Genomic DNA, 27,082 nt, shown 5'->3' with positions numbered 1-27,082 from the left:
GAAGTTAAACTGTCACTATTTGCAGATGACATGATACTGTACATAAAAAACCCTAAAGACTCCACCCCAAAACTACTAGAACTGATATCGGAATACAGCAAAGTTGCAGGATACAAAATAAACACACAGAAATCTGTAGCTTTCCTATACACTAACAATGAATCAATAGAAAGAGAAATCAGGAAAACAATTCCATTCACAATTGCATCAAAAAGAATAAAATACCTAGGAATAAACCTAACCAAAGAAGTGAAAGACCTATACTCTGAAAACTACAAGTCACTCTTAAGATAAATTAAAGGGGACACTAACAAATGGAAACTCATCCCATGCTCGTGGCTAGGAAGAATTAATATCGTCAAAATGGCCATCCTGCCCAAAGCAATATACAGATTTGATGCAATCCCTATCAAATTACCAGCAACATTCTTCAATGAATTGGAACAAATAATTCAAAAATTCATATGGAAACACCAAAGACCCCGAATAGCCAAAGCAATCCTGAGAAAGAAGAATGAAGTAGGGGGGAATCACACTCCCCAACTTCAAGCTCTACTATAAAGCCATAGTAATCAAGACAATTTGGTACTGGCACAAGAACAGAGCCACAGACCAATGGAACAGACTAGAGACTCCAGACATTAACCCAAACATATATGGTCAATTAATATTTGATAAAGGAGCCATGGACATACAATGGCGAAATGATAGTCTCTTCAACAAATGGTGCTGGCAAAACTGGACAGCTACATGTAGGAGAATGAAACTGGACCATTGTCTAACCCCATATACAAAAGTAAATTCAAAATGGATCAAAGACCTGAATGTAAGTCATGAAACCATTAAACTCTTGGAAAAAAACATAGGCATAAACCTCTTAGACATAAACATGAGTGACCTCTTCTTGAACCTATCTCCCCGGGCAAGGAAAACAACAGCAAAAATGAACAAGTGGGACTATATTAAGCTGAAAAGCTTCTGTACAGCAAAAGACACCATCAATAGAACAAAAAGGAACCCTACAGTATGGGAGAATATATTTGAAAATGACACATCCGATAAAGGCTTGACGTCCAAAATATATAAAGAGCTCACATGCCTCAACAAACAAAAAATAAATAATCCAATTAAAAAATGGGCAGAGGAACTGAACAGACAGTTCTCCAAAAAAGAAATACAGATGGCTAACAGACACATGAAAAGATGCTCCACATCGCTTGTCATCAGAGAAATGCAAATTAAAACTACAATGAGGTATCACCTCACACCAGTTAGGATAGCCAACATAGAAAAGACAAACAACAACAAATGTTGGCGAGGCTGTGGAGAAAGGAGAACCCTCCTACACTACTGGTGGGAATGTAAATTAGTTCAACCGTTGTGGAAAGCAGTATGGAGGTTCATCAAAATGCTCAAAACAGACTTACCATTTGACCCAGGAATTCCACTCCTAGGAATTTACCCTAAGAATGCAGCAATCAAGTTTGAGAAAGACAGATGCACCCATATGTTTATCGCAGCACTATTTACAATAGCCAAGAACTGGAAGCAACCTAAATGTCCATCGGTAAATGAATGGATAAAGATGTGGTACATATACACAATGGAATACTACTCAGCCATAAGAAGAGGGCAAATCCTACCATTTGCAGCAACATGGATGGAGCTGGAGGGTATTATGCTCAGTGAAATAAGCCAAGCGGAGAAAGAGAAATACCAAATGATTTCACTCATCTGTGGAGTATAAGAACAAAGGAAAAACTGAAGGAACAAAACAGCAGCGGAATCACAGAACCCAAGAATGGACTAACAGATACCAAAGGGAAAGGGACTGAGGAGGGTGGGTAGGAAGGGAGGTAGAAGGCGGGGGAAGAAGAAGGGGGGTATTAAGATTAGCATGCATAATGGGGGGGTGGGAGAAAGGGGAGGGCTGTACAACACAGAGAAGACAAGTAGTCATTCTACAACATTTTGCTATGCTGATGGACAGTGACTGTAAAGGGGTTTATAGGGAGGACCTGGTATAGGGGAGAGCCTAGTGAACATAATATTCTTCATGTAAGTGTACATCAATGATAACAAAAAAAAAGGGGGATTACTCCCTGATAGGATAAAACTAACTGTAAATCAACGATTAATGCATGCTTTAAATATCCTTAATTTTGATCACTTAAAGGGTGTCAGATGATCGGCTATAAAGGTACAATTTTCTGATAATATTCCTTTCTCTTAATAAAAAAAAAAAAGCAGTTCCTGTGTGGTGACCTCCAATGAGTTCTACACAATGGTATAAAGGGCATATCAAAGTGTGGGCAAAGGGTCTGTTTGTGTTTATACAGAGGATCAAAGTCTAATTGGGCTACCCAGAAAATGAACTAAGATACGATATGAAAAAGAACTTCCAACATCAGCACTCTCTGGAAGAGTCGTACCAGAAGATGATCATCAAAAAACCTCAACAAAGATCCAGGCGTTGCTACAGTTGTAGCTGCATTCATCCCACCAGTTCCTGGACTTGCCATGGGAATGAAGGAGATATCTAAGCTGGCCTGTGCATACAGTAAAACAACAAATTTGACTGGATCTATACTGTTGGAACTCAATCAAGAATTAGGAGAAGTGCAAGTTGTAGCGCTCCAAAATCTTACAACTACAGACTATCTACTGTTAAAAGAACAAACAAGATGTGAACATTCCCCAGGAATGGGTTGTTTTAATTTGTCTGATTTCTCTCAGGTTGTTCAAGTTCAGTTGGACAATATCCATCATATCATAGATAAATTTTCACAAATGCCTAGGATGCCTAACTGGTTTTCTTGGTTTCACTGGAGATGGCTGGTAATTATAGGTCTGCTTTGGTTATGTAACTGTATTCCTATTATGTTAATGTGTGTACACAATTTAATTAGTAGTTTAAAACCTATACATGCTGAAGTTACTCTACAAGAAGATATGTCAAAGAAATAATCAATCTTCCCATGTTTTCTTCCATCTGCTACTTCTATAGCTTTTCTTCTTCCTTCCTAATTACAACACTTAAATAGAATTCATGCCTCATATAGAATTTACCGAGTATCATAATTCTTCCAAGTGGTAAAGATACCTCAAGACAAATGCTGGGCATAGAAGCCACAGGGCATAAATCTGCAAAGAAGTAGAAAGCCAACCTTTTCAAAGAATATTTCTTCTCTCTCACTTACCAACTTTACATTTCCCTGTATGGCCCCGGAAGATGACTGGTTAGCCAGAGACGGGTAAGATTCCTCAAGGGAGGAACAACCTAAGACAGGCACAGTCGCAGGGGGGCCATCAGGTGATAAATTGGGGATCAACAGAGGTGAGGCTTAGAACCTCACCACCCCGTTTTGAGAGAAATCTTCTGCATCCGGGGATGTTTTATTGCCCTTGTCTAGCTTGGATTAACACATAGTCTACAGGCACACACCTGATCATCTACATTTGCTCTCTTACAACACTAAACTATGTTTTCTACCTTTATGTTGTATCTACCTACCACTTCAGCATTTTATTAAAAATAATAATAATAAGGGAGAAATGTGGGATTCACATATAAATCAAGTATAAAAATCAAATGAATATTCATATTTGACCTGATTGTTTATAGTTCATAATGCGTGATCAAACTGAAAGTTTCTGTGATGACTGCCCTTGTACTGTTCACCATGTAAGAACTTATTCACTATGTAAGAATTTGTACTCCATGTAAGAATTTGTTCGTTATGCATCAGAAGATTGGAGACTGACGAAAATTAGGCTTGGGGTGGATTAATGATTGTGCATTGAGTATTGACCCCCCTATACAGAAATTTATTGATCAATAAATATGAGAGATGCCCTCACAAAATATATGTATATATATATATATATATAAACACACTTCCAATTGTAAAATAAATAAGTAACCAGGATGTGATGTATAGCATAAGGAATATAGTCAAAATATTGTAACAACTTGGTATGGTGATAGCTGGTACCTAGAATTATCATGTATATAAATGTTGAATCACTGTGTTGTACACCTGAAACTAATGTAATGTAATACTGTTGTCAATTACCCTTCAATAAAAAAAAAAAAAAAAAGAATTTGTTCACCATGTAAGAACTTGTTCATTATGCTTCAGTAGATTGGAGACTGACGACAATTAGGCTTGGGGTGGATTAATGATTGTGCATTGAGCATTGAGTCCCCTATACAGAATTTTATTGTTGTTAACAACCATTTGATCAATAAATACGAGAGATGCCCTCTCAAAAAAAAAAATAGACTTTAACAGAACATCAAAGCACATAAAGCAAAAACTGCCAGAAATGAAGAGGAAATTAGACTATTCTATAACAGTTGGAGACTCCATGCCTGTGAGCAAGAGCAACAATCATCTTGCCAAATCTGCTAACTGATGGATCACCTTTACTCTCCCTTTCCTTTGGTACACAGTATTCCTTAGATAATATTCAGCTTGGAACAATTAACATTGTTCCCTGGGGCAGGACTCCTTGCTCTGAATTCCAGAAATAATACTCAGACACCCAGCCCCTGTTCCCCTGCACACGCAGGTGGCCACCCTGCACACAGACTCTTCCTCCTTGCCTTCCCCTGCATGCAGACCATTTCTCCTTACTTCTCTAACATTAGCTTCCCTATATCCAAAGTGTTGTAGGAAATCCACACATCCTGCAGTCACCCAGGACAAGCTTCTCTAGGTAAGATCCCCACAATAAACCTCTATAGAATTCAAACTGGATTCATCAACTTCTCTATTTGGTCTCACAGTCCCTTCAGCCTTCAGGGGTCAGTTTGTTTATACTTCTCCCATGTAGAACACTTCAATATATGTTCAATAATAAATAGAACTAGATAGAAGATCACCAAGAAAATAGTACACCTGAATAGCACTATAAACCGTTGGACCTGAGAGGTACCTATAAAACACTCCACCCAACAACATAATACACATTCTTCTCAAGAGCACATGGAACATTCTACAGGACAGATATATGATAGGCCAAAAGACAAATCTATATAAAGAATAGAAATGATATAAAGTATGTCTCCTGACCACAATGGAATGGCATTAGAAATCAATAACTGGGGAAAATCTGGGAAACTCACAAATATGTGGAAATTAAACAACATTGTTCAAATAACCAATTAGTTAAAAAAAATTAAAAAGAAATCAGAAAACACTTTGAAATGAATGAAAATCAAGATAGAACATAACCAAAACTTATAGGATGCAAGTAAAGCAGTGTTTAGAAAGAAATTTATAGCTATAAACGTATACATTATAAAAGAAGGAAGACCTCAAATCAATAATCTTACCTTCCATGTTAAGAGACTAGAAAGAGAAGAGCAAATTAAGCCTAAAACAAGCAGAAGGGAAGAAATGATCAAGATTAAGGCAGAAAGTTATAAACAGAGTATAGAAAAATAGAGAAAATCAAGAATCCAAAAGCTGGATCTTTGAAAGATCAATAAAACTAACAAACTTTTGCTAATTTGACCAAGAAAAAAAAGACTCAAACTACTAGAATCGGAAGTGAAAGGGGAGACATTACTACTGATCGTACAAAAAGGTTTATAAATGAAGGTTGTGAACAACTGTACCCCAACAAATTAGATAACTTAGATGAAATTGGCAAATTTTTAGAACAATACACACTACATAAATTTACTTGAGAAGAAATATACAATCTTCTTAAAAGACCTATTAACAAGAGATTGAACCAGTCATCAAAAACTACCCACAGAAAAAAGCTCAGGCAGGCCCCAATGATTTCACTGTTGATTCTATCACCCATTCAAAGAATACCAATTTTCCACAAACTCTTCCAAAAAATAGAAGAGGATGAAACACTTCCCAAATCATTCTATGAAGCTAGTATTACCCTGATATCAAAATCTGACAAATACCTTACAAGAAAACTACAGACCAATATCACTTAAGAATATGGATGCAAAATCCCCAACAAATACAACAATCTAAAAAAAGAATTATACACCATGACTAAGTGTTATTTATCCTAGGAATGCAAGGTTGGTTGAACATCTAAAAATCAATTAGTCTTATCAATAGAATACAAAACAAAAATCACTCAATAGACACAGGAAAAGCATTTGACAAAATTCAATACTCTTTCATGATAAAAACTCTCAGCAAACTAGAAATAGAGACAACTTCCATAACCTAAATGGCATCTACTTAAAAACCACAGCTAATATCTACTAAAGGTGAGAGACTGGCTGCTTTCCCCTAAGATCAGGACCAAGACAATGATGTCAACTCTCACCAGTTCTATTCAACAATAAAGTGGAGGTGCTTGCCAGGGAAATTAACAAGCCAAAGAAATAAAAGGAATACAGATTAGAAAGGAAGAAACAAATTATTTCTATTCATATTTGGCATGATCTTTTATATAGAAAATCCTAAGGCATCCACTAAAACTAATAAGTTTGGCAAGGTTGCATGATACAAGATCAATCAATTGTATTTCTATACACTTGCAATGAAATATTGACAAGTGAAATTAAGAAAACCCCATTCAAAATACCATCAGAAAATATGAAATACTTAGGTATAAATATAACAAAAGAATCATACAACTTATACTATGCAAACATATAAAAATTGTTGAAAGAAATTAAATATCTAAATAAATGGGAAAAAAATACCATGTTCACATTGGAAGACCTAACATTGTTAAAATGGCAATACTACCTGATCTGATCCATAGATTCAACACAATCCCTGTCATAATCCCAGTTGATTTCTTCATGAAAATGGATAAACTGACTCTAAAGCTCATACTGAAAGGCGCCCAAAATAGCCAAAATAATCCTGAAAAAGAAGAATTAAGTAGTAGGACTTACACTTACCAAATTTAAAACTTATTACAAAGCAACAATAATCAAGACAGTGCAGTACTAGCACAAGGAAGATCAATGGAATAGAACTGGGAGTCCAAAAATAAATCCATATATCTTTGTTCAACTGACTTTTCAACGAGAATACCAAGGCCATTTGGCGGGAAAATAATGGTCTTTTCAACAAATGGTGCAGGACAACTGTGTAACCACACGCAAAAGAAGGAAGGTGGACCTTTACTTTACAACACTAGAAAAGTTAACTTAAAATGGATCAAAGACCTAAATGTAAGCAAAAAAACTATGAAACTCTTAGAAGAAAAAGAGGAAAATCCTCATTATCTTGGATTTTGCAATGGATTCTTAGATATGACACCAAAAGCACAAGCAACAGCAACAAAGACTGGACTTAATCAAAATTAAAAATTGTTGTGGTTCCCAGGACACTATCAAGAATGCGAAAGATAACCTACAGAATGGTAACAATACTTGCAAATCATACATCCGATAAGCGACTTGTATCTAGAATGTATAACATAAAGAACTCTTACAACTTAATAAAAAGACAACCCATTTTAAAAAACAGGTGAAGGATTTGAAGACATTTTTCCAAAGAAGTCACATAGATGGCTAAGAATACATAAAAAGAGGCTAGACATCATTAGCCATGAGGGAAATACAAATCAAAAACACAATGAAATACTATTTCACTATCACTAGGAAGAGTAGTATCAAAAGGCCAGATACACGCTCTCAAGAATGTGAAGAAACTGGAACCCTCTTGCCCTGGAGGGAAATGGTTGCCTCCCAGAGCACTATCTCTGGCATTAGCCTGAGTCTAAACTTCACTCTACCACTTAACGTATGACCTTGGCAAGTTCCTTAATCATTCTGCCTTGGTTTTCTCACCTATAGAAAGGGGTAATACCTCCCAGGGTTGTTGCGAAGATTAAATGAGATAACATAAAGCAAGCCCAGCACTGTTATTGCTACCGTCTCAGTGTACCTAATGGTGTGTTTGCTTACATGCATCTTCTCCTGTCAGTCCTGAGCATCTCAAGGGTGTAAAGTTTCTTATTCTTGTTTATATTCATGGCTACAATACAGTGCTAGTAGGCATAGGATAAGTACATTAAAGGGTCCAAAAAATGAATGAAAAATAAAACTATCAGTCCAGAAACAGTGATGATTATGGAAGCCATGCTTCTTTCCCCCAGACAGCATTATTTTTTTCCTTCCATTTGTTTATTTTTAGGAAGCCATGCTTTCTATATAAAAATTAGAGCACTTGGTTTATGAGTATAGAATCAACCCTTGAACAACATGGATTTGAATGAACTTCATGGGTCCACTTACACATGGATTTTTTAAATTGATATACTGAAAATTGTTTTGGAGATTTGTGACAATTTGAAAGAACATTCTCTTTTCTCTAGCTGACTTTAAGAATACAGTATATGATACATATGACATTCAAAATGTGTTAATTGACTATGCTATCAGTAAAGCTTCTAGTCAACAGTATGCTATTAGTAGTTAAGTTCTGGGGGAGTAAGTTAAGTTACTTACTAACTTAAGTAGTTAAATTTTGGAGGAGTAGTTAAGTTTTGGATTGTACTCCCTACTTTGCAAAATCCAGAAACAATAAAGTTGTATGAAGATTTTCAACTGCACAAGGGGTCAGTGTCCCTAACCCCAACATTGTTCAAGGATCATCTGTACCTGAACTGAATATCTGAAATCAGCCCTGCTCTGGAAAATCCAGTCTGTCTGACTGCCAGTACAATCTAGAAAGAATCCAAATACTCAGCAGTTAGAAGGTTACATAAACAATAGCATTAAAAAAGCAAGGAATTTTACATTATCATGACAGGGAGCCTCTGTTGATACCTAGAAGAATCTGGACAAAACTCTAAGCAGAAAAACAGAGAAGAGGAGCATGTATGGGGGATTATAGAGCTGCTCACAGAGTGGTAAACAGAGGGAACACACTTTTTGTGTGTGTATCTAGTACTACATACTGAAAGAATCTTCGTATTTTTGAAATTGATTTTTATTCTAAATACAGCCTAATGCAAAAAATTTTCTTATATTGCCTTTACATAACAGAAAGATAAGTGGAATAGAGACTCCAGATTTTTAATCCCTTAAATAAGACACAATGAGGAGGGCGAAGTTTCTCCAATACTATAATTCTCTGAATTAAACAATAAATAGTTTAAATTAAAAATTGAAAGTTCTTCCTAAGGAAGTATTCTCCTTTTGGCATAATTAAAAAATGAAATCTAAAGTGTATATTTGAGATTTCTGGAAGATGGCAGACTAGACAGTTTCTGTGATCACCTCCTCCTACATACACTCTGAGACAGCAACTACACATGACACAACCAACTATAAAAATGACTGGAAGATTGGCAGAGCAGGTCAATGACAAGAGAAGGCTACACTAAAAGAGGGGAGAGCTTAGGTCAGGATTCAAACCATTCCACCAACCCAGCCCACAAGCAAGGGGAAGCAAGGCACAGTGGGGCAAGAGTTTATAAAAAGCCCCACACCCAGCATACCCAGCCCTGCACACAGGTTACAGTGCATGGGACCTGCACTGGGATGATCAACCCCTATAACATCTGGCTTTGAAAATGAGTAGACTTAACTGCAGGAGAGATGGAAGGATGTGGGAGGCTGTCGCTGCTCTTGGAAGGCTGACACGCTATGCTGAATGGTCTGAGACCCAGCAAAGAAGCAGCAGTTTGAAAAGCACCGGGTTATATACAAAGGAGATTCACTGACTAACTTAGGGAAATGGACTGAAGGGGCGAGGATCTGCAGGAGCTTTTTCCAGAAGAGAAAGGACTCGCGGTCATTTTTCTTGCCCCTCCTTCAGCCAAGCTGGTGGGATGCTTCATGGGAACTAGTCTAACATTCTCCATATACCCTGCCAGCACCATGTGCCCTGCCCCACTGGTCCTGTGGATTCACCCCACCCAACATGCATACTCTGGCAGGAGTCACTCCTAAGTGACCACCACCACACACAAGGACAGCCTCAGTCAGAACCAGCACACCTTCAAGAGCATCTCCTAGCCCATGGAGGGGAGGAGCCAGCCCCACCAACCAGCACACCTGCAGCAGATACAGTCTGGACTCTTTGGCAACCATGGTAGGAATAAGCCCTCCCCACCAGTGTGCCCAAAGTAGTCTGACTGGCCATTGCTGACTGTCAGTCTGAGAGTTAGCCTTGCCCACCAACACACCTATGAGGGCTGCAGCCAAGTCTTTCAGCCAGCTGCACCAGGAACAAGCCTTGCAAACCAGTGCATGCACTCATAGTAATAATGCTGGTCATTGCTGACAGTCTGGCAGAAGGGTGGCCTCACCCACCAGTCTGCTCACAGCAGTCATGGCCCAGCTATGACAGGAGGGTATATGCAGACCACAGAGGGGACACTCCAGGCATGCTTGGTTCTGGTGACCAGGGTAAAATTACACTACTGGACACCACAGGATATATGCTACATTAGATCACTGTTTTCAAGATCAGGAGATATAGCTGATACACACACAGCTACTACACAAACAAAGAAAGCCAGACAAAATGAGGAGGCAAAGAAATATGTTTCAAACAAAAGAACAAGGAAAAACCTAAAAAAAAAAACTAAACAAAGCAGAAATTAACTATCTACCTGACAAAGTTCAAAGTAATGATCATAATGATAATCACCAGGCTGGAGTGAAGAGTAGATGACCTCAGTAAGAACTCAACAAAGATACAGAAAATATAAAAAAGAACCATTCAGTGTTGAAGAACACAAAAACTGAAATGAAAAATACACTACATGGAATCAGCAGCAGATTACAGGATGCAGAAGAATGGATCAGCAATCTGGAAGAGAGGGTAGTAGAAATCATCCAGCTGAACAGCAAAAGGAAAACAATTTTATAAAGGAAGATAGGCTAAGCTATGTTTGGGACAACATCAACTATATTTGCATCATAGGAGTCCCAGAAGGAGAAAGAAAGAGAAAGGGGCAAGAACTTATTTGAAGAAATAATAGCTAAAAACATCCCTAACCTGGGGAAGGAAACAGACATCTAGATCCAGGAATCACAGAGAGACCCAAACAAGATGAACCCAAGGAGGTCAATACCAAAACACAAAATAATTAAAACAGCAAAGATTAAAGATAAAGAGACAATCTTAAAAACAGCAAGAGAAAAGGAACTGGTTACCTACAAGAGACTGCCCACAAGACTAACAGCTGATTTTTCAGCAGAAACTTTACAGGCCAGAGGGAGTGGCATGATATATTCAAAGTACTGAAAGGAAAAAAAAAACCTACAACCAAGAATGCTCTTCCCAGCAAGGTTATCAATCCAAATTAAAGTGGAGACAAAAAGTTTCCCAAACAAAAGTTAAAGTTTTCACAACTAAATGGGCCTTAGAAGAAAGGTTAAAGGGACTTCTTTAAGAGGAAAACCCCACAATTAAAAGAAAATTATGAAGGAAAAAAAATTCACTGGTAAAAGCAAATATATAGTAGAGATAGTGGGTAAATTACTAACAAGCTAGAATGAGCTTTAAAAGACAACAGTAGTAAAACCAATTTTATATATATATATATACAAAAATTAGTCAAGGGATACACAAAAATAAAATGATGTCAATTATGACACCATATACATAAAACATGCAGGGGATAATAATAAAAAAGTAGAGCTTTTGGAATGTGTTTGAACCTAAGCAACTGTCAACCTAATCTCAACTGCTATATATAAGATGCTAAATATGAAACTCATGGTAACTACAAATGAAAACCCTAAAATAGACACACATACAAAAAGAGAAAGGAATCCAAACATAACACTAACACTAAAGTAAATCATTAAATCACAAGGGAAGAGAGCAAGAGGAAAGGAACAAAGAAATGCAAAATCAAACAGAAAATAATTAACAAAATGGCAATAAGTACATAGCTACCAATAATTACTTTAAATGTAAATGGCTAAATGCTCCAATCAAAAGACACAGGGCCACTGAATCAATAAAAATAATAAGACCCATCCATATGCTGCCTATAAGAGATCCACTTCATACCTAAAGGCTTATACAGACTTAAAGTAAAGAGATGGAAAAAGGTATTTCATGAAAATGGAAGCAAAAAAAGCCAGAGCTGCAATACTTGTGTCAGAAAAACTTGACTTTAAAACAAATACTGTAGAAGAAGGTCCAAGATGGTGAAATGGAAAAGGCCTGAGCACATGTGCACACTGAATCTACACCTACACGTACAGCATTTCATTCTGAGGAAGAACGAAGGCTGAGTGAACATCCTCTGCAAAATGAGATTAAATGATCACATAAAAAACATCAGGAGAGATGGAGACATGGTAACAGAAGAAGCCCTGCTCCCAGTGCAGCCCTGTGGTAGGGAGGGGTATTGCTGAGCTACCTACCTAAGTGCAGACTCATCTGCCCTAGAGCACAGGGAAAATCCCCCACAAGTTGGACGGTTTAAACACAACCACGAACCAGCAGGGAAACTGCTGGAACTCTTTCAGGATCAGAGATGCTGAGAAGTGCCACTGTCTGTATATCCCTGACACTGCTGTCACAAATGGAAGCAGGGTGTGCTCCATGGTTTGTGTTCCTCACCAAAACTGCTAGCTTGGATGGCAGCAGGCTGAACAACATTGTTTATGTTCCCTATGCACACCGACAGTAAGGGCAAGAGCAGAGTCAAGGTGAACACACCAGCTCCAGAGGCCTACACCCAAACATATCTGTCAGAGATCCAGCAGTCTCACCAAGGTGGCATTAGCATGAAACTCATGTGGATTCATCATGTCAGTGCACCTTCCATCTCCAGCCCTTCTGTTTGCAATGCTCCAGTCCAGAGTTAACCTGGGAGATCCCTGGACTGCACCCAGTCTCCTCTCTAGGAACCCTATTAGCATGGTTCCTGCTGGCACTGACTCAGGAGATCCCTGACCATGCCCTTCTACCCCCAGTTGCACTGCCAGAGAGGCTCCAGTTTGCTGTCCACCTAGGAGCTCCCCAGACTGTACCCCTTCAATACCAACACTACCAGTATGGTCCCACCTGGCAACCCCACAGGAGACTTCTGGCCCAGGCCCATGCCCTGGGAGCTCCAGCATCAGGACACCCCAATCCACACCTACCCAGTCTCCAGCCAGCCAATAATGCCTATGCAGTCTACCAAGAAGATGTCCCTACACAAGGCCACACCTTCAAGACTGTGAGAGGAAGCCCTTTTGCCTAACCCATAGAAGCAAATACAGAAAGTCAAACAAAGTGAGGAGACACAGGAATATGCATGAAACAAAAGAATGTAACAGAACTTCAGAAAAAGAACTAAATGAAATTGATAAGCAACTTACCTGACAAGACTTTAAAGTAACAGTTATAAAGCTGCTAACCAGAAAACAGTGGATGAACTCACTGAGAACCTCTACAGAGACAGAAAATATAAAAAAGGAACCAACCAGAGATGAATAATACAATAACTGAAATGAGAAATTACACTAGATGAAATCAACAGATTAGAGGCTATAGGAGAACAGATCATCAATTTGGAAGACAAAGTAATAATAGAAAGCACTCAAACTGAACAGCAGAAGTAAAAAAGAATAAAAATAAATGAGGATATGTTAAGGAACCTCTAGAACAACATCAAATGTTCTAAAATTCGCATTATAAGAGTCCCAGAAGAAAAAGAGAGAAAGAAAGGGTTGGAAAAACTTATTTAAAGAAATAATAGCTGAAAACATCCCTAACCTAGGAAAGGAAACAAACATCCAGTTCCAGAAAGGACAGAGCACCCCAGAAGCTAAGGATGACTACACCGAGATACATAATTAAAATGTCAAAGATCAAAGACAAAGAGAAAACCTTAAAAACAGCAAGAAAAAAGCAGTGTGTCATCACAGAGAAACCTACAATGCAATCAGCTGATTTGTCAGCCAAAACTTTATAGGCCAGAAGGGAGCAGCATGACATGTCCAAAGTGTTGGAAGAAAAAGACCTACAACCGAGACTACTCTACCCAGCAAGGTTATCATTCAGAACTGAAGGAGAGATAACAAGCTTCTCAGATACACACAGGTTACAGGAGTTCACCATCACTAAACCAGCCTTTCAAGAAGTGTGAAAGGGACTTCTTTAAGAGGAAAAGAGAAGTCTATAACTCAAAGCAAAAAAATAATTGAAAAGAAAAAATTCATGGTAAAAGCAAACAGAAAGCCACGTCAACAAACAAAAAGCAAATAATCCAATTAAAAAACGGGCAGAGTAGCTGAACAGACAGTTCTCCAAAGAAATTCAGATGGCCATCAGACACATGAAAAGATGCTCCACATCGCTTGTTATCAGAGAAATGCAAATTAAAACCACAATGAGATATCACCTCACACCAGTAAGGATCACCACCATCCAAAAGGCAAACAACAACAAATATTAGCGAGGTTGTGGAGAAAGGGGAACCCTCCTACACTGCTGGTGGGAATGCAAATTAGTTCAACCATTGTGGAAAGCAGTATGGAGGTTCCTCATAAAGCTCAAAATAGAAATACCATTTGACCCAGGAATTCCACTTCTAGGAATTTACCCTAAGAATGCAGCACTCCAGTTTGAAAAAGACAGGTGCACCCCTATGTTTATCGCAGCACTATTTACAATAGCCAAGAAATGGAAGCAACCTAAACATCCATCAGAAGATGAATGGATAAAGAAGATGTGGTACATATACACAATGGAATATTACTCAGCCATAAGGAAAAAACAGATCTTACCATTTGCAACAACATGGATGGAGCTAGAGGATATTATGCTCAGTGAAATAAGCCAGGCGGAGAAAGACAAGTACCAAATGATTTCACTCATCTGTGGAGCATAAGAACAAAGCCAAAACTGAAGGAACAAAACAGCAGCAGACTCACAGAACCCAAGAATGGACTAACAGTTACCAAAGGGAAAGGGACTGGGGAGGGTGGCAGGGAAGGGAGGGATAAGGGGAAAAAAGGGCATTACAATTAGCACACATAATATAGGGGGGTGCATAGGGAAGGCAGTAAAGCACAGAGAAGACAAGTAGTGACCCTATAGCATCTTACTATGCTGATGGACAGTGACTGTAATGGGGTATGTGGTGGGGACTTGATAAGGGGGGGAATCTAGTAACCACAGTGTTACTCATGTAATTGTATATTAATGATACCAAAATAAACAAAAAGTTAAAAAAAAAAAAGCAAAACAGAAAGCAAAGATAGAAGAATAATCACTTAAAAGCTACTAAGAAGGTTAAAAGACAAAAGTAGTAAAATCAAACTACTAAAAATGAGTTACGGGAGTCACTTTAAAAAATTGTTAAGGATGACATCATATACATAAAACATGGAAGAAAGTGAGTTAAAAACATAGTAATGTGTGAACTTAAGTGACTATCAAGTTAACACAGACTGCTATATGTGAAAGATGTCATATATAAAACACACGGTAACCAGAAACCAAAAACCTATAATAGATACACAAAAAATAAAGAAAACAGAATCCAAGCATAACAGAAAAGTAAATCAAATCACAAGGGGAAAGAGCAACAGAAGAAGAAATGACCAGAGAATGACAAAAATAATGAAATGACAGTAAGTAGATACCTATTAATAATGACTTTAAATGTAAATGGACTAAATGCTCCAGTCAAAAGATCATTGAATGGTTAAAAAAAAAAAAAAAAAGACCCATCTATCTGCTGCCTACTAGAGATTCACTTCAGACCTAAGGACACACTCTGAAACTGAAGGATGGAAAAAAAGACATTCCATGCAAATAGAAACAAAGAAAAAGGTGGAGTAGCTATACTTACATAAGACAAAAAAGACTTTTCAAAGACTGTAAAGAGACAAGGACACTATATAATGATTAAGGGCTCAAATCAGCAAGAAGATATAACAATTGTATGCATCTATGTACCCAACAGAGGAGCACCTAAATAAAGAGAGCAAATATTAACAGAAATGAGGGGAGAAATGGACAGTAATTATAGTATGGATTTTAACACCCTATTTACATGAATGGATAGATCATCTGGACAGAAAATCAATAAGGAAAGAGTGACTTTGAATGACATATTAGACCAAATGGAGTTAATAGATATATGCAGAATATTACATCCAAAAACAGCAGAATACTCATTCTTTTCTAGTGTACATGGAACATTCTCCAGGATAGATCACATGATAGGGCACAAAACACGGCTTAATAAAATTAGGAAGATTTAAATCATACCAACCATCTTTTCTGACAAGAGTATGAAACTGACGGAGGCACCAACAGCATGCTATGAAACAAGCAATGGGTCCATAAAGTAATTAAATAAGAAATAAAAAAATACTTGGAGAACAATGAAAACAGAAACACAAAAATGTCAAATCAATGAAATGCAGCAAAAGCAGTTCTAAAAGGGAAGTTTATAGCATTACAGGCCTATCTTGAGAAACAAGAAAAATCTCAAATAAATTATCTAACCCTATACCTAAAGAAACTAGAAAAAGAACAAACAAAGCCCAAAGTTAGTAGAAGGAAGGAAATAATCAAGAGCAGAGCAGAAATAAGTAAAAGTGAGACTAAAAAATGATATAAAGGATACATAAAACTAAGAGCTTGTTCTTTGAAAGGACAGACAAAATTGATAAACCTTTAGCTAAACTAATCTAGAAAGAGATAGGACAAATAAAATCATAAATGAAAGAGGAGACATTATAACTGACACCACAAACATATAAACAATTGAAAGAGATTATTGTGAAAAATTATATTCCAACAAACTGGACAACCTAGGATAAATGGATAAATTCCTAGAAATATGCACTCATCCAAGAGTGAGCCAGGAAAAATAGAAAAGGTAAACCAAATAATTACTAGTAATGAAATGGAAGCAGTAATCAAAAACTCACAACAAACCAAAGTCCAGGACCAGATGGCTTCACAGGAGAATTCCATAATTTAAAGAAGGGTTAACACCTATCATTCTCAAGCTACCCCAAAAAACTGAAGAGGAAGGAATGCTTCCAAATTCATTCTACAAAGCCAGCATCATCTTGATACCAAAACCAGACAAAGACACTACAAAAAAAGAAAACTACAGATGAGAATCCCTGATGAAATAGATGTAAAAATCCTCAACAAATTTTAGCAAACCAAATTTAAAAATTCACAAAAGGGATCAGTCACCATGACCAAGTAGGATATGTTCCAGGGATGCAAGGATAGTCTGTAAATCAATCAATATGATACCACATAACAAAAGGACAGATAAAAAACATAAGGTCATCTCCATAGATGTGGAAAACACATTTGACAGAAGTCAGCGTTCATTCATGATGAAATTTCTCAACAAAGTGTGCATAGAGAGAATATATCTCAACATAATAAGGCCATATAAGACAGATCGAAAGATAACATCACACTCAATGGTAAATTGCTGAAAGCTTTTCCTCTACGATCAGGAATAAGACAAGGATGCCCACTCTCACCACTTTTATTTAACATTAACATAGTACTAGAAGTCCTAGTAAGAGCAATCAGTCAAGAAAAATAAATTGAAATGCATTCACATCAGTAAGGAATAAGAAAACTGTCTATTTGCAGATGACATGACATTATGTGTGTGTGTGCGTAAAACCATAAAGATGCCACAAAAAAAAACTATTAGGATTAATAAATGAATTCAGTGAAGTTGTATGACACAAAATCAGTGCACATAAATCTGTTGTATTTATATACAATGAACAGAAAGAGTAATTAAGAAAATTAATCCCATTTACAATTCCATCAAAAAGGATAAAATACCTAGCAATAAATTTAACCAAGGAGATGAAAGAGCTATGCCCTGAAAACTATTAAGACATTGATAAAAGAAACCAAGGAAGACAAAGAAATGGGAAAATATTCCATGCTCATGGATAGAAAGAATTAATTTGTTAAAATGGCCATACTACTTAAAGCAATCTACAGATTCAGTGCAATCCCTATCAAAATACCAATAGCTGTTTTCACTGAACTAGAGTAAACAATCCTAAAATTTGTACAGAACTACAAGAACCCTTAGATAGGTCAAGCAATCTTGAGAAAGAACAACAAAACTGGGGATAGTGCTCCCTGATTTCAAAATATACTACAAAACTAGAGTAATCAAAATGGTATGTTTCTGGTACAAAAAAATAGACACATGAATCAATGGAAAAGAATCCAGAGCCCCAAAGTAAAGCCATGTTTATATGGCCAATTAATCTATGAAAAAGGAGACAAGAATATACAACAGGGAAAAGACAGTCCCGTCAAGATGGCATTGGGAATACTGGATAGCTGCATGCAAAAAGATGAAACTAGACTTTTTTATTACACCATACACAAAAATAAACTCAAATTAGCTTAAAGATCTAACTGTAAGACCTGAAACCATAAAATTCCAAAAGGAAAACACAGGCAGTAAACTCTTGGTTACCAGCTTGGCAAGAGCAATTCTTTTCTGGATGTCTCTCCAGGCAAAAGGAAAAAAGCAAAAAATAAACAAGTGGGACTCTATCAAACTAAAAAGCTTCTGCACAGCACAGGAAACCATAAACAAAACAAAAAGTCAACCCACTGAATGGGAAAAGATATTCACAAATGATATAGCTGATAAAGGGTTGATGTCCAAAATATATAAAGAACTCATACAACACCAAAAAAAATCAAATAATCTGATTTTAAATATGGGCATAGGAACTGAAAAGCCATTTTTCCAAATGGCTAACAAACACATGAAAAAATGTTCAGTGTCATTAATCATCAGGGAAATGCAAATCAAAACCACAATGAGATACCACCTACACTAGTCAGAATGGCTAGTACCAAAAAAGACAAGAAATAACAAGTGTTCATGAGGATATGGAGAAAAGGGAACCCTCATGCACTGTTGTTGGAAATATAAATTGGTATAGTTACTATGGAAAACTGCATCAGGGTTCTTCAAAAAATTAAAAATAAAAATACTATATGATCTATTAATTTCACTTCTGGACATTTATCCAAAGAAAATAAAATCCCTAATTTGAAAAGACATATACACCTCTATGTTTATTGCAGCATTACTTACAATAGCCATGATATGGAAGCAATCTAAGTATCCATCGATGGGTAAATGCATAAAGAAGATGTAGTACATATACACAATGGAATATTACTCGGCCATAAAAAAAGAACAAACTCTTGTCATTTGTGACAACATAGATGAAGAGGGTATTATGCTAAGTGAAATAAGTCAAACAGAGAAAGCCAAGTACCATATGACTTCATTTATATGTGGAATTGGAAAGACAAATGAACAAACAAACAAAAACCCTGAAAAGAGATTCATAAATACACAGAATAAAGTGGTGGCTGCTGCTGGGAGAAGTTGGGGGGAGGATTATAGGTGAAATAGGTAAAGGGGATAATGAGGTACAAACTTCCAGTTATAAAATAAATAAGTCAAGGAGATGCAAAGTATAGCATGGGGAATATAATCAATAATACTGTAATAACATTGTAGATGACAGATGCTAACTATGCACATTATGGTGAGCATTTCATAATGTACATAAATGTCAAATAACTACTTGCATACCTGAAACTAATATAATGTCAACTATACCTCAATAAATAAAAATCAATTGAAGAGAAAAAATACAGTGGGTTGATATTGCCAATACACATTACTCAATTCTGAAAAAGCATATGAGAAATATTAATAAAATATCATCTTATGGTGCCCTGTAAAATAATTGATTAAAATAAAATAATGAAAAGAAAAGAAACATATATTTATGCACAAAGAAGAAAGATCTTCAACAATTTTTTCATTTTTCCCAGAGTTCCTCCCAAAATTAGAGCTCAACTCAGAGAAAAGATAAAAAGAATACTATACTTGCTCAAAGCACAGAGCATGTTTTTCACTTTTATCAGCTTATTTTACACATATACTCACACATACACATATCTACACATGTACCAGAAAAATATTGTCATAAATCCATCTTTTCAATTATCTTCATACAAGTCAATACAATAATGCCAGCAATTGTACCTTCAAATAACCAGGTGATGATGACTATTCTAACTTGACTCTAACAAACCAAACATACACCTCTATATTTCTTATTCTCAACATTCCTTAGCTTAATATAAGGAAAGGAGATAGGTAAAAAGCATAGGTAGGAACTGACTCCAAATATTTTGTCTTCAAAAAAAGCAAAGAAATGCTTTATCCCTGAATATAGTTTAAATCACTAAACAGATAACCTTCCTTAAAAACACAGTTCAACAATCTAAACACAAGTAAAATTTTTTAAAATTTTCAAATCAGAATTTCTCCTCACCCACTTTATAAAATATTTTTGCCCAAGAGCAATCTGTCATCACATGCAGTTTAAATCATTAACTACACAGCACCAAACCATTAGTATAATCAGCATGTAAATTTTACGAAGGTACTGATTATGTCCTTTCAAGTGTTTTGTACAACATCCTATATAAGGAAGCTTATTAAACATTCATGATGTTTAATAATAAAAATAAAACCAAAACAAAAATCTTTATCATTCAACTTGGCTATCACATATAATATAAACCACTGATCAGTATCTGTTTTTCCAAGTGCAATTATAAGAAACAGAATACAAAACAAATCTCTTTCAAAGTAGAAATTCTGTCTCCTCTGTCCAAGAATGCTGTTCCATTTTTGTGTCAGAAAGAAACTGCCAGGCCACCAGCAGATAGCATGCAACATGCAGATTGCTGGAGTGTTTAACCTAAGCACTTATGCACCATTTACAAAGCAAAAAGCCTGCTACCTTTCATGTCTATTATTGGAGATATTTTCCTTACCTTTCCCATTTTGCCATGTAGTATACCAAGATAAAGTAAGGAACGAAGTGATAAATGCTAAAGCAGTGGCTACAGTTCCATTTCGGAGCCTCATCTCATTTCACCATCACAGTGGTTCATATGTTTATAGTAATAACCAAGACTGTTTTCTTTTAATCCTGAAGTCAACTGAATCCAGTAGTCTTGGCTCTGGGCCAATAAAAACAATCAATAAGAGATTCACTACAGATGCTCTGCAGAACAAGTCTATCAGCAACACAATTCACAAATACTACTCAGAATTATCTTCACAGTCTTCATAGGTTGATGTCTCAGGCTTCTTCCTATTCAGGGAGAAAAGAGAAAGAAAAACTTGTTCAATAATGCAAAATATTAGTTTCTTCACCATTCTATTAGTCACCATTATAAACAGACTTTTGGCTGGGCTAAACTGTGTCTATAAAAATCATCCCCACATCTAAACAACTCATTTAATATACTAGAATTATATGGTTCTTCTCCTCCAGAGAAAAAGGCTTCAAAGTATGTTCCCTTCTTATTGGTTTTGTTTTGTCAGTGAAAAGAAAGTTATGGTTACTTATTTAAAGGGGCAAGTTGAGGCGCTCATTAAACAAAAAGATCTCAGTGGAGAACTCTAAAGATTCTACAATAGTTCTTAAGTAACATAATCTTCACACTCCTCTGAATTCCTATTGCACAGTAATAGTTAATGTACTAAAATTTTTCAGAAAACTGACACATTGTCACAAATACAAGGGTCCAAAGACCTGGGCCCTAGATTCAGTTCTATCACTACTTACATGACTTTGGGCATGTCACTTATCTAGTATTTGCAGTTTCATCCAAAAAATTAAAAAACAACCTGTCCAGGGTTCCTCTTTCATATGTTATAATAAACAATAAAAAAGGGTACAGTTATTATTGCTGTTTATCATCATCATCAAATAAATGCAGTTTTTCCAGTGATTAACTTATTCCCAGGGTGTAAATTGGGAACATTTAGGCATTTAGAAAATGCAGCAGTCCAACCACAGAATACTATCTGAACTAGGGCCCATCATTAAGCACTGCTTTAATTCAGGAAATCTGGGGATCGCCACCCATCTAATAAATCTTTTAAGAGAAAGGAATGAAATGACATCCTTATAAGTACTTTAGCATATTCATCTAGCACATACTAGATTCTCAATAAATGTTAACTGTATTAAAAAAAATAAAACCACAGCCAGCCACAGATTCAGTCCATTCTACACATAGCAAGTCTCATTCCCTGGGGACATGTCAGGCACTTCGAGATGTGCACTGATTCCTGGAGGCCTTAAGGGGACTGCAAGATGCACTTGATAATATACCAGTGACACTGGTAAGTTGAGTTAATGCACCTTCAAAAATGCCTAACTAATCTAAGGGACAATTCCCTCTGTAGAAGAGTATGGCTGATTAAAGCAGCCATTTGTACACAATTCAGAACTACCATCTCAGCTACTTTGTAAGACTGAACATAACTAGAACTCTCCAATAGGGAGGAATGATCACTAGGGCATAGTATTAATACTAATAATGATAGACACTACAACTCATTGTTTCCTATTCACCCATTATGTTTTAAATCATCACAAAATTCTATGAGGCAGGCATTATTAACCCTATCCTACACAGAAGGAAAGGAAGCCACAGAGAGAACTCTAATTTGTATGACTCCAAAGTTCAAGTTCTTATCTACCACCCTTTGCTTCTCAAACGAGGCCACCTGCATGGTGGAAGTATGAAGAGAAGTGCCAGGGAACTCCAAGTCTCAGGTCACATTGGAGAATCACATGGTGTTAACTTTACCCAACAGTGCAAATTTTTTAAAATCTGTAACAAACATGGGTCTACTATGGAATAAGCTGCAAAATTCATAGGAAATTTCAAAGTTTAAAGTAAAAACTGAATAAATTTCTCTCTTCCTGCAGTCTTTGGCAAGCCCACACCCTTTAAGCCATGCATGCCTGTTAACTCTCCTTCACCAGTGGTTCCAACTGTGGTGTAATATTCTAGAAGCACTGAACCCCCCATACTTCCTTGCTTCCTTCTCACTATCTGAAAACAAGGAACTCCAAAGATATTCTCACTTACAAGTTTTTACCATTGCCTTCTAAAACCAGAATTATTCACTTTCTATAGTTAAAACAAGTTAACATCAAACATACCCATGTCTACAGATTAGAATTTACAATCTTCATGTTGAAATCCTGTAATTTCAACTTAATCCCATCAAGTCCTTAATATATGGTCTTATACTAGGCACTCACTAATGAATTCTGATGATAAAAAGTGAAGTAACAGCTCACTGAATTAAATAACTTGTAATTTTAATCCTCTTCTGGCAGGACATAAAAATGCATATAATTTGCCATTGCTATATACTTAGCCCTACCTTACTTCAGGAAAATATTCTGTTCTAGTAAGATATGTAAAAGTATACAGGTCATTACAGAAAGCATTCAATTAATAATCATGTGGAAGTAGATAAGCAGAGAATCATAAAATAAAGGCTAAAGTGGTTTTATTAAGTGCAAATAAAGCCCATATGCTAAGATTCAGTATAAATGTGTAGAGACAAGTAAAATGAATGAACTCCAAAATCAAAGTAGACTATAGATGTACTACTACTGGATAATATGTGAAAAACAAAGAATATTAAATACTGGATTCGGGAAGCTATTAAGCTCTGGTTTGAAGATGATACTTATAATCAATTCTAACAAATACAACCTGAAATTCTGCAAATAGAAATATGAGAGTTATTTACTTAGTAAGAATGTAGTCATACATTTTTAATTAGGTTTTCCAAACTAATGAAGTTTAACCGCATAGTACAAGTGAAGACTCCAGACAAGAGCAAAATTAATGACCACAATCCTTTTAAACCCAAGAGAGGCAGTTTGATAGACTGGACAGCCAAAAGCCATATGGATTGACCTAACTACTCAAAGTCAGAGACAAAGTGGCCCATGTTTTTATCAGTGTCCACACTTGCAAAAATTTTAATGTAACACAATTTTTAAATCTAATCTTAATATTCTCTGAGACTATCACTTAACATGTTTGAATCTTTAACAACAAAAAAGGCAGTGGCTAAAATTACTAGTCATCTCCAACCTGACAAAGATGTATGGAACTTCAATTCTAGGTCTCAGACTGAAAAGTCTATTTATTAATAGTCCTTTAAGGGCTGCGCTGCTATATTTTATTACTAGGTACAAAACCTTTATTAAGTTTAAAGTGTCCTCTGAAATATTCACTGTGTTCCAGGGCTGAGAACATATTGCTTAACACTTGGTATATTCCTTAATTACCATCTCACAGGCAGGACGGAAGTGCCTGAGAAATGAAAGGCACAATAATGAAATCCATGACGTAAGCTATATAACTTTATAAACCTCAATTATGTTAAAGTTCATTCACTTTACATTTATAAAAGGATTGATATTTTTCTTTAACACAGCTTACATAATGTCATCGTCCAAGGCGTTTTCAGATTTACATGTGCGGGCTAAAGAAATATATACTACAATAATCTGTTAATAAAACTATTTTTTTAATACCCAAAAAAGAAAAAAGCTACAAAACGCATATTTGATTCTAAATTTAGGTTCTAAATTAAAACGAACGACGTTGTCATTATCCTTCATCCGAATCCGTCGAACAGCAAAAGCACAACAGCAAAATACATGGAAAGCATTAAAAACAAACATTGTGCCTGCTTTTATTTCGTAACTCGGATTGTAAGCAATGAACGGGCTCCGGAGAAACGCACGCTGAGAGAAATAAAAGCGGGCGAGCGAGCGATGTGACTGCCAGCTCGTGAAACATGCCTTCGGGATGTCACCTGCACACTTCGTGGAATCACCTGGACCCAACCTAAGGGTCCCACTTGCAGCATCCTCAGTAAGAGGAGACTTGAGGCCTGAGGGCATTGGGGTGCCCTTCATTCATACCGGACCACCAGGTCTTCACTTCGTAGGAAAATTCGCTACGACAGTTATTGCACGCCTTCTCCGCCCCGGCGGGAGCAGCCCTGCCTCCGTGCCCAGGACCGCCTCACTCCAGCCCCACGGGGAAGGCGCCCTCTCCCTGGCGGACGTGGGCCCTGGGGCGGCCCAGTCGCACGGGCAAACCTCCCTCCCCTACCGCACCCCAAAACCCTCACTTTCCTCCACTTTGAGCGAGACTCCGCCGCGCCGGGAACACACCCCGGCGCCCGGCCGGCCATGGGGAGAGCGTGCGGCACCGAGGGGCGGCGGCGGCGGCGGGCGAGTGGGGCTGACGGCGCGGCCAGTGTGCCCCGGCCCGCGCCCCGCCCCGAGGCCCAGCCCGCGCCCGGAACCAGCCCCGCAGCAGCCGGAGGCGCGCAAGCTCCCCGTGGCCGGGCCGCGGCGCGGGCATCTCCCTTACAGCAGGTGGATGTTCCGCGCTCCCCGCGCCTCAGAGCCCGGCAGCCGGCACCGCCCCTCCATCCCGAACCATTCCGCGCAGCTGCCCTGCGCCCCCACCTCGTGGCCGCCCTCGCGCCGCCGCCGCCGCCGCCGCCGCTGCAAGCCCCTCACCCGCCGCCAGCGTTGCCTGTCCTGCCGCTGCCGCTGCCGCCGCTGCCCCTGCCGCTGGCGCGGGCGTCCCGCCTCCCCGCCGCGACTCCGCCCCCGCCGCGGAGCGCCGCGGCCGCCCCGCCCACCGCGGCCCGCCCGCGATCCCGCCTGCTATTGGCCGCCGGAGCCGCGCGTCGGCCCGGGGCGCCCCCACGCGGCCGAGTCGCTCGCGTCAGTGGTCCGCCGGGCTGTCATTTAGGGGCGCCTGTGGGTGGCAATGGAGCTCTCCCCCCTTCATTTAATGTCACTGCGAAGTCTGGGGCGGTGTCTTGGACGCCGGAGCTTAGCGTCTCCTCTCCGCCACATCTGGCTTTAATTCTCCGGCGTGTAGCAGCGCAGACCGCCGACAAAGGCCCCGGGAGCCCTCGGTCTCCGCCTGCGCGCGCGCCGAGACCTCCCGGGGCTGCTCAGCCCCAGCCCGTTCCCCCAGCTGCGGCCTTCCCTGCCGTCCTGCCTGGGCAGCGTTCCAGTGACAGGTCCCGGGGCGGCTCGCGCCCTATCGAACAACAGCATCCGAGACCCCACGGTTCCAAGCACCTCACCGACTGTCTGACTATCGCAATTGGCGTGGTTACCTCCACTTTACCGATGAGGAGACCGGACTCGGGACTAGCTTAATCAACTAGAAAGAGGAAATATAACAAGGATTTTAAAGCTGGTCGTTTGGGTGCCAAGGCCTCTGATTTATCCACTACGCCCCAGACCTGCTGCTGTCTTCTGAGCCCTTCATCCTAATCTACCATTTGGGAAGGTTTGAAGTAAACTTCAAAACCAAATAGATAATCCTCTGTAGAGAGTCAAGTGGTCTGACCGATTTTTCTTAGTATTGTTAACCTTAAAAATCAAAGTCAGTTATTTCAGCAGCAAGAATTGGTTTATTCCGGAAGAGACAAGAATTAAAATTCAGGACGTGCAAACTACAGCTAAACCACAGGCAAGTCCTGATAACAAATCAGAGGAATCCTTTTTCAAAGAGGAGAAAGGAGGAGTCAGGAAGGCTGATCTAAACAAAAATCCCACTGGAGGAAACTGGGAGTCCGGCATATTGTGGCTTCTCATTGGCTGAGTGGTGACAGCCTCCCATTGGCAGGGCTGATGCTGAGGCTGGCAGAAACCTTCTCTCTCCCTGCCGGGTAGTAGAGTAGCTCAACCTGGTAAGACATGAAGGTATCCCTCTTTCTTTCTCTTCCCTCCTATGGGGTCTGCAATTGAGGAGATGTGGTGGCCTCTCGACACTATGTCAATGCTGTTTCCTTTTATCAATTTTCACAGAATATGGATAGTCATTAAATGGAGTCTGGAGGCTAGAAGAGGAGCATTTGCACCCTACTCCTGGGGGTTACTTGCAGACCCCAACAGGAGGAGATGGACCTTGCAAACTGATTCTGCCTTAGCTACTACTTCACTATCCTAGTAAGAGGAAGAAAGGTTTTTCTCCTTCCCCAGCAACAACCCAGCCAATGAGAAGCCACAATACTTGTAACTACCAGTTTACTCTAATGGACTTTATGGTTATAAGAGCCCCTTCCTTAGTTCCCCTGTTCTTCTACAAAAGAGAGATCTTATCATTTGTTCCCCCAATTTGCCTTTGTTTTTGCTGAACCTCCGCTGTCCCAAATTATAATACTCTGCTATTCCAGAATAAAC

At 38.5% G+C, this 27,082-nt stretch overlaps 1 protein-coding gene across 3 annotated transcripts in view; it reads right to left on the bottom strand.

Moving 5' to 3' along the window:
• The window catches only part of MGAT4A (alpha-1,3-mannosyl-glycoprotein 4-beta-N-acetylglucosaminyltransferase A), a 144,285-nt gene extending 118,816 nt beyond the window's left edge, over window positions 1–25,469 (bottom strand). For 2 of the 3 annotated variants that reach the window (XM_036879986.2, XM_036879988.2), the window contains exons 1-2: window positions 25,397–25,469; window positions 20,805–21,127 (exon numbers count right to left, since the gene is read on the bottom strand). In XM_036879986.2, the coding sequence (XP_036735881.1) occupies window positions 20,805–20,898 (94 nt within the window). In that variant the 5' untranslated portion in view covers window positions 20,899–21,127; window positions 25,397–25,469. Of the gene's footprint in view, window positions 1–20,804; window positions 21,128–25,342 lie in introns of all 3 variants that reach the window. The other variant, XM_036879987.2, reaches the window with a different exon arrangement.
• Between the last annotated feature and the right edge of the window lie 1,613 nt (window positions 25,470–27,082).

The sequence above is a fragment of the Manis pentadactyla genome, chromosome 2, assembly GCF_030020395.1.
Source record: "Manis pentadactyla isolate mManPen7 chromosome 2, mManPen7.hap1, whole genome shotgun sequence".
Classification (NCBI taxonomy): domain Eukaryota; kingdom Metazoa; phylum Chordata; class Mammalia; order Pholidota; family Manidae; genus Manis; species Manis pentadactyla.
This window is presented reverse-complemented; position numbering and strand designations above follow the sequence as displayed.